We start from the raw sequence: 14,208 nt of genomic DNA, 5'->3' as shown, positions 1-14,208 counted from the left end.
ACCAAAATTGAACTTTGTGGTCTAAAAGCAAAACGCTATGTGTGGCAGAAAACTAACACTGAACATCACCCTGAACACACTATCCCCATCGTGAAACATGGTGGTGGCAGCATCGTGTTGTGGAGATGCTTTTCTTCAGCAGGGACAGGGAAGCTGGTCACAGTTGATAGGAAGATGGATGGAGCAAAATTCAGGGAAATCTTAGAAGAAAACCTGTTAGAGTCTGCAAAAGACTTGAGACTGGGGCGGAGGTTCACCTTCCAGCAGGACAATGACCCTAAACATACAGCCAGAGCTACAATGGAATGATTTATATCAAAGCATATTCATGTGTTAGGATGGCCCAGTCAAGGTCCAGACCATTAATCCAATTTAGAATCTCTGGCAAGACTTGAAAATTACTGTTCAAATAGGCTCTCCATCCAATCTGACAGAGCTTGAGCTATTTTGCAAAGAAGAATGGCCAAAAAGACTTGCAGCTGTAATTGCAGCAAAAGGTGGTTCTACAAAATATTGACTCAGGGGGGCTGAATACAAATGCACGCCACACTTTTCAGATATTTGTTAAAAATGTTGAAAATCATTTATCGTTTTCCTTTTACTTCACATTTATATGCCGCTTTGTGTTGGTCTATCACATAAAATTCCAATAAAATACATCTATGTTTTTGGTTGTAACATGACAAAATGTGGAAAATGTCAAGGGGTATGAAAACTTTTTTCATGCACTGTAATTAAAAGGAGGAAATGAAGAGTTCGGAGGGGAACTGAAACCGAAGCATGCTTAGTAGTTGAAAACAGCTGGTCTACGCAATCTCATGGTGCAATGGGAACACAGAGAATCTGTGAGAGCCAGCTGAAGGCAGGATCAATCAGGTATATTTCTCTCTAAACAAATGTTTTAGTGGCTTTGTGAGTATGTATACTCTGTTATATAACATAGTCTGGGTTGAATGACACTTTAAGTCCCGTAAGTTGGGAGTTGGGGCCTCCATGGATCGAACTTGTTTTTCCAATACCTCAAACTCATTGTTGTGTTCCTCAAATCATTCTTTAACCATTTTTTCAGTGTGGCAGGGTAAATTATTCTACTGCAAGAGGCCACTGCTGTCAGGAAATACTGTTTTCATGAAGGGGTGTACTTGGTCAGCATCAACAGTGTTTAGGTAGGGTACGTGTCTAAGTAACATCCTCACAAATGGCAGGAACAAGGTTTCCCAGCAGAACATTGCCCAAAGCATCAATTCACCTGGCAATCCACATGATTTAAAATAAACTGTGATTCTTTAGGTCAGGCCACCATCTTCCATTGCTCTGTGGTCCAGTTCTGATGCTCACATGCCCATTATAGGCACTTTTGGCTGTGGACATCGATCAGCATAGGCACCCTGACTAGTTTGTGACCACGCAGCCCCATACACCAAACTGCAATCCCCATTTTCTGCTTTCAAAGCATCAACATCAGGAATAACACATTTACTTGCTGCCTAATACTGTATATTCCACTGACTTTCAGATGCAGTTGTAAGGAGATAATTAATGTTATTCACTTTACCTGCCAGTGGTCATAAAATTATGACTGATCGGTGTATATTCTAGACATTCTTAGATTCTAATTCAGTATTTTTAAACAAATTTTCTATTGTCTTATTTTAGGCTTTTGTCCGTACTTCTGCAGCAATCAACTTTAAGTGAGATTAATCATCAAGACAATGAGGTGGGTGGTACTCTCTTTTCTTTCTTTTGGCAGCTAGGCTGCTTTTTTGTTCTCTATTGCTAATTTTTATGGGAAATGCTGTTGATGATATATTTCACCAGCCTTTGACTGAGCTTAAAAAGGTTGTAACACTAAAATAAAAAAAAAAATAAAAAAAAAAGGAGATCCTGTTCGCTTATAGCAGGTTAAACAGCTCAGTGCTTGTGCTCTCTAATCTGTCCCTTTCTAAGCTGTAAAAAACCTGGCTGATCCTGCCTGTCCCCCTCTGTGTACTGAACTCAGTAATCACGGCTGCTGATCCATGATACCATGGTCAGGTTATGTGCCTCCTTCATACCGCTGCTCTGCCCTCTCCCCCTCCCTCCCTGCCTGTCAGCTCCTGTGTGTGTGAGCTGATCTCTCCCCGCTCCTCCCCTCTAGCCGCTATTAGTAGCTGGCAGTAAATTTGAAGAAAGATTACTGCAAGCCCCTCTGTTCTACCAAGCTATAACTCTCTGTTCATGTTTGTATAAAATGATGCCTCAAAATACCTTATTTCAGTTTGTTTATGGCCGGTCACATGACCTCCATCCGCTCTCCTCCCGTGATCGAAGGGCTACAGTGGCAAGGGCTTAGTGGACAGCCAGTGGTCACGTGACCTCCCTGGCTGACATCATGCTGTAATATATCTCTGCAATCCATACTAATTTACCATGTTTTATAACTTTAAATTCCCAGCAAGTACAGAATAATATCTGTTAATGCCTCATAAAATGCAATCAGCTACTAATTCCTGTTGTGGGCTGACAACACACAGCATTTGTGTGGATTGAGTGGTGTCAACCCTTACCAGTTGCCCTCCTATCTCCTCGAACTGGAAGGGCTAACTAAAGTGGGGTACACACTAGTAGAAAATCTGCCGAAAATTCCCGTCCGAGGTAAAATCGTATGATTTTCGGCTAGTGTGTACACAACTTTCAGCAGCCGATGCCGACATTTTCAACGAAAAAAAACGGAGGGACAAACACCAAAATTTTTATCGTCCGTCCCCAGACGACCAATTTTCGTTTAATGTGTATGCAGTACGTCCGTGAAAAATTGGATACGAAAGACAGCGCATGATCTGAAGGTTCTGACAACCCAGAAGTCTAGGAACAAATGTGCCAAAAAAAAAAAAAAAAAAATCAGACGAGAAATTTCGTCAACATTTTTGCACTGTCAACTAAAAACGGTAATGAACGCTGAGCAAGAGAGAGAAAAATCGAAGGATATTTCGTCCGATTTTTGTCAAGTGTGTACCGGCCTTTAGGCTCTTGAAATAAATAGGAAGTGTGTACAGGACATAGAACAGCTCTAAATTTCTACATGTTGAATTTTTTGAAAGATCTAACCAGAGCTGTGCTGCTAATGAAGCCAGTTAAAGAGGCCACCTCAGTTGGCACTAATGGAGACACGGCAGGGGTCAGCCCTGTGTACTTTGACCCCCCCTGCACAGTGTCATTAGTTGTTATGGTACAGGTGGCCATCTGCACCATAACAATGACATGGGGTGGCCCAGTTGCCTTCGTCCTAGCAACCAATGACACTATGCAGCTCAGAAGAAAGCATCCCTACAACCAATGATGCTGTACAGCCTGGCCACCAGCATCCTAGCAACCAATGACCAGAGGGAGAGGTTAAAGAGAAAATGGGAGCAAATAGGTTAATTGTTAAGAGTTTCCATACAGAGGGTAAAATAAGTATTGAGCACATCACTATTTACTAGGTAAATATATTTCTAAAGGTGCTATTGACATGAAAGTTTCACCACAAAGATCAGAGATTCATAGAGGAGGTCCACGGAACCTTCAAGATTTGAAGACTGTTTGTGTGGAAGAATGGGCCAAAATCATACCAAGCAATGCATGTGACTGGTTTCTCCATACTCGAGGCATCTTGAAGCCGTCATTACCAACAAAGGATTTTGTATTATTAGGTATGAAATCAATTTTAGTTAGTGTGTTCATTTCTTTTTTCCCTGTGTCATTCAATTTTATTAAATTTTATTACACATAACTTAGTTTCTAAACTTATTTGTTTTGGTTTCTTTGTATGTTCAGATTGCATGGGTTGTTACCGATGTAGTGAAAATTTCACATTAATAGCACCTATAGAAATATATTTACCTAGAAGAATGGTGACGTGTTCATTACTTATTATACCCACTGTTTATTTTAAATATTATCCTAACTATCTAAACTCTTATTTTTATCCCAAGTTATGAAGAATCCATTGTTTGATTTTGTAAGTAGTTGAGTACAGTTGGGAATTCTGTAGAGGATATTTTACCAATGGGACACATTTACAAAGCCAATGTATGACTCAACCTGCCAGCATCCACATCAGTTTTGGCTAAAATTGGCCTTTAACGTTTGGATTTTATCACTGGTTCCAGCGGGGTTTAAAGTTGATCTATAAAATATGAAAAATGTGGTGTTTCCAAGTCAGGTGTTAGCTTTTTTTTCTAAACGGATAACTTGGCTAGGCTGGATTATTCCTTTGCAATAGTTTTTAATAATTAGCACTGTTGTTTAGACGCAATGCTAATTAAACATCCAGTGTCTGCTGTATTGTGTCTTAGTTTACTGTGAACAAAAAACATTTGCTGACAGCAGTTATTTGCTCCAAGCTCTTCATCATCAGCTCTTTAATTTATTGTGAAAGCTCAATCCAGTTGTTTATGACCTGCCACACTTTATCATGGCCAGTCTTTGAGACTGAATGACTGATTAAGCAATAATTGAATAAGATGGACTCTTTAGTTTATGTTCCAAGTAACAGTCACCCTTGGCACTGTGCATTCAAATTTATTTTAAGGGATTTTTTTTTAAAATAGAAGCATCAGTGCACTTACAGAAATTACTTTTTAGAAGGCAGTGCTTTATAAACTATGACAGACACATGTCGGCTCTATAGGCTAGATGGGGGCCCCTGTATCCCTTATCTGTAAAGTTCAGCTGCATTTAAATAGAAACATGCCTTTTAAAGGGAATGTATTGTCCTTTCAATGTTTTTTGTTGGATAAAACAGGCTCTGCTTCTTGGGAAATCACTAGGAATGTAAGTAATTTTTATATAATTTAGGATGTGCAGTTCACATGTCAAACCTTGACCTATAAAACATAACCTTTATTAACTTTTTTTAATGTAGCACTGCCCCCTTGAGGGCTGCTGGATTTCTCACCATTTCGGGTCCCTCTGGGTTACCGGTAGAAACTGCATGCAGAATCTTAACACTTTACTTTCCGGCTCAGTCATTGATCAGTCTAGGGGTTGTTTTTTTTTTTGTTGTTTTATTTTTTTATTTATTTTCTTATGGGGATGGGAGAAGGGAAGCGTGGGATACTCCAGAATTTGAACTATTCACAATGCTAAGCAATGCTAAGGACTTCTATCTGAGGATGCGACTAGGCCGCACTTTCACCTTGCCACTAGATAAATCTGAGGTAAAGTTCCTGAATAAACACTTTCTTAGCACTTATCTTCAGGGTACTCGCCTAGCACCCCCTTTTACTCCCCCAGCTGGCACCGGTCCTCTGACTACCCTACTCCGGAGTGGCCCCCTTCCTGGTCAGGCCCTTAGACACGATCCACTGTACTCACAATACTGTTTTTCCAGGTTCTTCAGTGTCTCAGCTCCTCTAGTCAGCTCTCCTGGACCTCTGGGTTCAGCTCCTTCCTTCTGGCTCACCAGGCCAACTGCCTGTGACCATACACCAACTGCTGCAGAAGAGCCGCCACCCTCCTTCCGGGACTCTGCTCACCAGTCAAAGACCCTGAGCACATGTGCTCCTGACTTTTATACCACACCCGCAATGCACCGAGACAGCAGTCTGTGCCAATCATTGGGGTTGTATCAAAGCCTGTGTACCCATTGGTCAGGTTTTCTCCACTGTCCAACATGCCACCCTATTGGACAAGTGTGAAACACTCCCATAGACCAGATGAATCACACACTGAGCACATTGAGCAGACCTAACTCACAGATCCTGCTCTCTGTTAAGCAGAAAGCAATATAGAATTTGCCTGCTGCTCCTCTGATAGGCAGACAGAGCCAAAACTATACTCACTCTCTAGCACCTACCTAGGAGGGTGCTACATTAAAACCGTGTATATCAAAGTACATCAATGTACAATATTATGTAGCAACTATTTCTTAAATTCATAATCCTTATCCCAACATGTTTCCTCAATACATTGGTTTCATCAGGGTAAAAATATAAGTGCTAAACAAAATCAGAGTTTCTGACTTCACTTTCTACATGCTCATTCTAGGTTAGCTTCTTAGAAAATTGTAAAAGAATCAATTAAACCATAAAGAATGACATTGATCCCCAGTCTGCTAGTGGCAGCTAAAGGAGCAATACCAAAGAAATGGCAGGAAACCGAGGCCCCAACAATCAAAGAGTGGTTTAGGAGAGTGGAATTCATACAAGAAATAGAATACGTAAGTCATAAAGATAAAGAGGGATTAGATAGACATGAAAAGATCTGAGGGACTTGGAGAGAGTTAAAAAAAAAAAACTAGAAGTTATATTGAGGAAATGATGGAATGCTGAGGAGAAGTAATTAGGTAAAGGCAACGAAGACTAATGGCAACAGGGGTGGGATAAGGGGGGTGGGGAGATGGGGAGGGTGAGAGGGGATGGATTGAAATAGTGTTTGCATCTTCTATACTTTTTCTTTTTCTATTAGTTTACAAGGAGAGATGATGTAAATGTATGAAGAAATAAATAAAAAAATAAAAAATTAAGATAGCTTCTTAGAAAATAATTAACTCAAAAGATCATCAAGATTGCTAGGCAACTATCATTTTCAGAAGGAGAGCAAATGCAGTCTCTGCTAAGCCTCCTCTAAGTCTGACCTTCTTTCCAAGTGCTGTAGTCCCCTATCCAGGAATAAATAGTTGACAAAATTGACACTTGTCAAAATCTTTCTAGCTGGTGTTCTGCCTCCTCTTAACATTCCCATTCATTCCTGTTCCACAGATCCATAGACCACCTATGTGTACTTCTAAAAACCTGCCAAGTGGTCTCATATTCATACAAGTATTAAAGACATCTGTTTTATTGATAAAGCTTCAGTTTATGAAAACTCCTTAAAGATGTCATTGTCTTCTAGCTAATTCAAATGTTGCATTTGTTGTGCTGAATGCTTAAGTGGTATCTGAAATAGTCATTTAAACCACTGCATGTGTACCTGCATTTTGTTTATATAATTATTAGGCTATCATTATGTCATTTTTCTGTATTCTTGTATGACAGGGAATGACGTCACTTCACTGGGCAGCATTTCATAACCGACCACAGCATGTACAGATCCTGATACAGAAAGGGGCAGATCCAACACTGGTGGACAAAGACTTTAAAACTGCTCTTCACTGGGCAGTTCAGGTACTGGTTTCTGAGATGTGACCATGTGATATCAGCTCCTGTTATTCCCTGTTTAAAGTATATCAAAATGATCTTCTGATCCTGTCTAAACAGATCTTTTTTCCAGTTATAATTTTATGGATAGAAGAGTCTGGGTTTCAAAATCAGAATTTTGAGATTAAAAGTTAGAATTCTGAGTTTCACAGTCACAATTCTGAGGTTTAAAGTCAGAATTTTAAGATTCAAAAGTCAGAATTCTGAGATTGCAAATCAGAATTCTGAGTTTCAAAATCAGAATTCTGAAATGCAAAGTCAGGATACTGAGATTAAAAGTCAGAGCTTTGAGATTGAAAGACAGAATTCTCAAATTAAAAGTCAGAATCCTGATTTTCAAAGTCAGATTTCTAAGAAAACTGTTAGAGTTTCTGCAGCACGGGCAGTTCTGTCAATCCAGAAGGAAGTGGGCAGGACCAGCTGCTGATTGAGGAGCTACACATTTATAAATTGGCAGTGATAATGCTGAATGCCACACACAACAGCAACATCTTCTCATCCCTCTGTAAAGAACACAGCCTATATGAGGGACAACACTGTTTTGAATTGAATAGTAGTGCAGCAGTGTTGTCCCCCATCCCAGGAAGTTGCACAAAGTGAACTTTACAAGCATGATCAGCAGGTATTTGGGGCACTTTACAGATGCACTTACAATTAAGTGCTGAAGCACATCATTTTTTTTAATGGGAGGGCAAAGTTCCTCTTTAATGCTGTGACCTCCCTGTTTTCGCGCTTCTCATGGTCACTAGTGGTCACCAGAACAAAAACAGAAATAATCACCCCAATTAAACATAGCAGTACATACAATATGTTTTAACCATTCCTAATCTATCCAAAACTACAAAAAGGTTTTCAATATTTAAACTTTACCATTCATGGGTAAGACTGTATTTATTCACATTTACCTCTTCAATTTTAGAGTGGAAACAGAGTGCTGTGCTCTATAATACTCGATCATCAGCAGGGCCAGTCCACAATCAACTATGACGATGAGAATGGGAAGACGTGTATGCACATAGCAGCAGCTGCAGGATACAGTGATATTATCTGTGAACTTGCCCGAGTCCCAGAGTGTAACTTACAGGCCCTAGATGTAGATGACAGGTAAGTGTTCAGATATGTAATTCTATCCACCAAGGAAACGGTGATCTACACTTGTCTGCACATTCACTTCCACTAAAATCTTAAACAAATTGCAAGTATATAAAATCTTTAAGTGGAGTTTCTATTTTTTAAAGTTCCAGAAGTAATTGTGTGGAAAGTTAGCAGCAGTGTAGATTTTCTAACAATATTATATGCGACTTAAACCAGATCTGTAGTTAAATAAGACTCCCATCTCATCTTACTGAGTTAAAGAAGAAATCTTTCTAACATTTATTTTGGTTGCTCCTGTCCCCCAGTGCACAAATTGCATGTAGCACTATTTGCCATCTTCATACATGGTCTCCAGGCCAAGATAGCATGGACATCAATGTTCCCCCCCCCCCCCCCCCCACTGTCCAACTATGCAGCTAGCAAGGTGGCAAAACAAAGTGACAGCGCTTGTCTGTGTCACTAGGAGTAAAGTTCCCTTGCCCCCCCCCCCCCCCCTGCCTTTTTAGGTCATCAGGAGGCACAGCATGAATGGTTGCTAGAATGCTGCCAGCTGGGCCACACAGCATCATTAAATGCTAGGATGCAGGTGATTGGGCTATACAGTATCACTTGTTGTTAGGATGTAAGCACTCCACCAATAATGCTTTGTGGCTTGGTCCCCACCATCCTAGCTACCAATGAAAATACAGAGGGGATAGAACAGGGTTTGAGCCCTCTAGCTGACACACCCCTCCCCCCAGATGTGCTCACTGAACAGGGGGCGGTGGGCAACTGAGCTGAAGGTTAGTAATGCCCACAAATCAGGCTTCTATCAGGGAAGAGGCAAAAGACTGGAAAGCAAGGAAAAAAGAAAAGATTTTCCTCACCCTTACTACTGTTTCAGTGAAAAGGCAATTACAATGTTTTAAGCATAAATGTATAAACCTATATTTAACTTTTTAATTCTCATGATAGTTCTTTTTTAAAGTCATAAAAGGTAGCAAAAGGCATTCAGGAAGAACTGAATAGGGATTGCATAGTAGATGGTAATGTGATTATAAAAAGTAGAAGACTAGAATATTCTCTGGTCTACCCCATCAACAGTAGTCTTATAAACAATGCCTAAACATTTGACTGGCCACAGTGGAAGTTTTAGTGTCCCAGACATAAACCTAACTTTTGGAGTTTGTGCCCAAAGGGACAGGAATTATTTGCAATCCCGTATGAACCAGTGATGTTTGCTATATCTGCTTACCCCTTTTTTTATCTGTCATATCAGGGATGATGTCATAATTTCTTCAGAGCTGCTCAAATACTAAGAGCCCTGGTATTGCCAGAAAGCAATGTGTTATCAAAAAATACAACTTTTTTTTAACCTTTTCTACTGGAAACCAAAAAAAATGCATATGATCCCTGACTTCTTAAATAGACCCTGTCACCAAGTTAAAAACTGCAGGTAAAAGTACAGAAAATGAAGTATTATAAATGCTTACTTGCAGTGATTTTCCTTTCCAGAAAAAGTCAGTTTTCTAGAACATTCATCTCCCTACTTGTATACGGCAGCACAGTGGGTTCACGGTTAGCACTTATGCCATGCGGCACTGAATCTCAGCTGAGACACTATTTTCATGAAGTTTTCATGTTCTTCCCCTGTTTACGTGAGTTTTCTCCGACATTCCAAACACATGCTGGTTCATTGGCTCCTGTCTAAATATGCAATAGTTTGTGTGCACATTCTGCATGCAAATCCCAAGCCTGACAAGTTAAGAAAAAAATCTGGTTACCTACCTTGTAAAACATTTACCAAGAAAATTCTATGGATAAGGCTATCAAGCATGTCAGATGTGATGACCAGAGAACTGGCCCGTAGAAATGCCAAGAGCCAGATACAACTCAACAGATGCATATTGTACATGATCTATTCCATTCACCTAAAGCAATGAATATTTTTTTGTTGACATATCCATACCTCTGCTCCAGAACTCCTCTACACTGGGCTGCTGCAGCAGGAAAAGAAGACTGTGTACAGACTCTTTTGAAGTTGGGAGTGGATATAAACCCCAGGGACATCAATGAAAACACCCCTTTAACCTATGCCATGTACTGTGGGCACACTGCATGCATCAAACTGCTTTCTCAGGAGAACAGGTAAGCATGAAAAGCAATTGTTTAAGGTATCTTCCATTCTGTGTACAATTAACCCTGATGAGGCTTGATTACACAGAGCACTTTTTTCCAATTTCCACTTTGATGCAATCCTGAGAAAAAAAATAAAAGCACTCATAAAATAAAAACACTTTGTTAACGACTTTACCACCGGAGCATTTTGCTGTCTTACGTCTGGGCCACTTTTTGCGTTTCGGCGCTGTGCGAATTTAACTGACAATTGCGCGGTCGTGCGACGCCGTACACAAACAAAATTTACGTCCTTTTTTTCCCACAAACAGAGCTTTCTTTTGGTGGTATTTGATCACCTGTGCGATTTTTACTTTTTGCGCTATAAACAAAAAAAGAGCGTTTATTTTGAAAAAATAACAATATTTTTAACATTTTTTTATATGAAATTCCCCCCAAAAAAGATGTAAAAACCAATTTTTTTTAAATTTTTGGCCAATTTGTTTTCTGCTACCCATGTTTGGTAAAAAAAAATCACAATAAGCGTATTTTGATTGGTTTGCGCAAAAGTTATTGCGTTTACTAACTGTCATTTTTGGTGTTTTTTTTTTTTAACGCGTAATGGCGGCGATCTGCGATTTTTTTTTGCGGGACTGCAACATTGCGGCGGACAGATCGGACCCTTGACTGACATTTTTGACACTTTTGGGGGTACCAGTGACATTACTGCAGTAATCAGTGCTATATATATGCACTGTTACTGTAAAAATGACACTGGCAGGGAAGGGGTTAATTTTATTGGAGAGGGAGGGGTTAATGTATGCCTGGTGCTTACTGACATGTGTGGGGGGAGGTGACTGAGTGACACAGGGACAGATCCAGGGTTCAGCTATGCTGAAACCTGCAATCTGACCCTGCCTGTCACTTAGGAGATCCGCCCGCTTGTGTCTACACAAGCAGGCGGATCTCCACACTAGATCTCCGACGATCGGGGAAGAGTGGCGGCGATCGCCGCTGCTCCTCCCCTGGCCCGACTCCCGCTGTGACTGAATACAGCGGGAGCGAGCCTCCGGTGGCGCGCGCGCGCCGCTGAGAAAGGGGAATGTCTGACGACGTAGTACTACGTCGTCAGACGATAACGAGCCACTCTGCCGCAGTAATATTACTGCAGGCAGACGTAAAGTGGTTAAAGTAGATCTAAACCCTGACCGGATAACAGCTGGCTTGTAAAAGTACCATGTATTATAAAATAATTGGCTTAAAAGAACACCATTTTCACCTTTTTTTTTATTTATTTTTTGCATTTTCACTCACTCCCGTGTTAACCGCAAAACGATTGCTCTGGGCCAGCTTCTGCATAATGGCAACAATGGACCATGGCTGAGCAATGTGTATCAGCTTAGCCATTTGTAGCCTCAACCCAAGGCACTCATGATAGGCTGACAAAGCAGGAGCACAACTGGAAGTAAAAAAAGAACCTTAATGGCAGGATACCCAGATATTTTTCATTTGAAATCTGCTTATTTAAAAATACTGAAAACATGCTTTAAAGTTACAGTACACGCACACATTAAGACATATTACATTATATGGATTGGGTTTAGCCCTGCTTGTTCACAAGCTATTGTCATGTTCTGATTCCTGTCAAATATCCCTGAAATGGTGGGTTTAAATGTTTGTGTTAAACTGAACTGCTGAGGACATACGTACCTTTGTCATGGGATAAAGTGTTCGAATGGGTCCACTTTGCAGAATGGTAAAGACAGCATGTCCATCACTGTTATTACATAAGGATGATCTGAATGTAGAGATGCTTCCCTAAGCTCTGCTTATGTTTTGCATTTTTGCTGTTTTGCAAGGTCTCCCTCAGAATACTGTGCTCAGGAGTTGCTTGTATTCCAATAACTGCTAGACTTTATTAAGTAGGTTCCAGAGGGCTGTTCCATAGGTGTGATATGTTTGATAAATTCCTGGTAAGTTTGTCATTAAAAGATTGGAAATGTTTAACAAAAGGGATGAGCCATGTTCTAGAAGTGACCCTGCAGGGTTAGCAGTTTATGTGCTTAGATAGAGGCCCTTTGGGCTGGAATCCAAGCCTAGAGAGCTGTGTGTCTGTATAGCAAGTTGTGTTTCCAGAAAAGCATGCTCTAAGTCGGGAAAAGCATGCTCTAAGTTGGGAAAAGCATGGTGTTTGCAGAAGTGGGCTGTGTGTTTGAAGAAGAAAACTGTATGTCTAAAGAGGCATGTCATGTGTCTTGAGAAGCAGGCCATGAGCCTGGAGAAGCAGGCTTTGTGCCTATAGAAACAGTTTGTCTGGAGAAGCAGGCCATGTGTCTGAAGTAAAACAGTAAATTTTGAAGCTGTAGCCAGATAACTAAAAATGAGGAAAACTAGAATCCCATTTGTTGAGACTTACTTTAGCAGGCTGTATGGGAGAAGCAGGCTATATGTTCGGAGAGCACACTGTGTATCTGTACAAGCAGGCTCTGTGTCTGGAAAAGCTTGCCATGTGTCTGGAGAAGCTTGCCATGTATCTGGAGAAGTTTGTTATGTGTCTGGAGAGCATGCTGTGTGTCTGGAGAAGTTTGTCATGTGTCTGGAGAGCATGCTGTGTGTCTGGAGAAGCTTGCCATGAGTCTGGGGAAGCAGACCATGTGTCGAGAGAAGCAGGCCATGTGCCTGGAGAACAGACTGTGTGTGTGGATAAGCAGGACGTGTGTCTGGAGAGCATGCTGTGTGTCTAGGGAACAGGTCGTGTGTCTGGACAAGCATGCTGTGTGTCTGGAGAAGCAGGCTGCGTGTCTGGAGAAGCAGGCTGCATGTCTGGAGAAGCAGGCTGCGTGTCTGGAGAAGCAGGCTGCGTGTCTGGAGAAGCAGGCCGCGTGTCTGAAGAAGCAGGCCGTGTGTCTGGAGAAGCAGGCCGTGTGTCTGGAGAAGCAGGCCATGTGTCTGGACACGGCCTGCTTCTTCAGACACGCGGCCTGCTTCTCCAGACACGCAGCCTGCTTCTCCAGACATGAAGCCTGCTTCTCCAGACACACAGCATGCTTGTCCAGACACACGACCTGTTCCCTAGACACACAGCATGCTCTCCAGACACACGTCCTGGAGAAGCAGGCCGTGTGTCTGGAGAAGCAGGCTGTGTGTCTGGAGAAGCAGGCCGTATGTCTGGAGAAGCAGGCCATGTGTCTGGAGAAGCAGGCTGCGTGTCTGGAGAAGCAGGCTGTGTGTCTGGAGAAGCAGGCTGTGTGTCTGGAGAAGCAGGCTGTGTGTCTGGAGAAGCAGGCCGCGTGTCTGCAGAAGCAGGTCGTGTGTCTGGACTGCGTGTCTGGAGAAGCAGGCTGCATGTCTGGAGAAGCAGGCTGCGTGTCTGGAGAAGCAGGCCGCGTGTCTGAAGAAGCAGTCCGTGTGTCTGGAGAAGCAGGCCGTGTGTCTGCAGAAGCAGGCCATGTGTCTGGACACGGCCTGCTTCTTCAGACACGCGGCCTGCTTCTCCTGGAGAAGCAGGCTGCGTGTCTGGAGAAGCAGGCTGTGTGTCTGGAGAAGCAGGCTGTGTGTCTGGAGAAGCAGGCTGTGTGTCTGGAGAAGCAGGCCGCGTGTCTGCAGAAGCAGGTCGTGTGTCTGGACTGCAGGCCATGTGTCTGGACACGGCCTGCTTCTTCAGACACGCGGCCTGCTTCTCCACGCGGCCTGCTTCTCCTGGAGAAGCAGGCTGCGTGTCTGGAGAAGCAGGCTGTGTGTCTGGAGAAACAGGCTGTGTGTCTGGAGAAGCAGGCTGTGTGTCTGGAGAAGCAGGCCGCGTGTCTGCAGAAGCAGGTCGTGTGTCTGGACTGCGTGTCTGGAGAAGCAGGCTGCATGT

General features: G+C 42.2%; 1 protein-coding gene across 2 annotated transcripts in view; it reads left to right on the top strand.

The window, feature by feature from the left end:
• The window catches only part of ANKRD55 (ankyrin repeat domain 55), a 136,336-nt gene that overhangs the window by 65,047 nt on the left and 57,081 nt on the right, over positions 1 to 14,208 (top strand). For both annotated transcript variants that reach the window (XM_082258780.1, XM_082258779.1), the window contains exons 5-8: positions 1,657 to 1,717; positions 6,999 to 7,127; positions 8,080 to 8,264; positions 10,215 to 10,382. In XM_082258780.1, coding sequence (XP_082114906.1) covers positions 1,657 to 1,717; positions 6,999 to 7,127; positions 8,080 to 8,264; positions 10,215 to 10,382 — 543 coding nt within the window. The remainder of the gene's footprint in view (positions 1 to 1,656; positions 1,718 to 6,998; positions 7,128 to 8,079; positions 8,265 to 10,214; positions 10,383 to 14,208) is intronic.

This window comes from Pelophylax lessonae (assembly GCF_965119305.1).
Source record: "Pelophylax lessonae genome assembly, chromosome: 1".
In the NCBI taxonomy this organism is placed as follows: domain Eukaryota; kingdom Metazoa; phylum Chordata; class Amphibia; order Anura; family Ranidae; genus Pelophylax; species Pelophylax lessonae.
The sequence above is the reverse complement of the archived record's forward strand: the minus strand, read 5'-3'. Positions and strand labels throughout refer to the sequence as shown.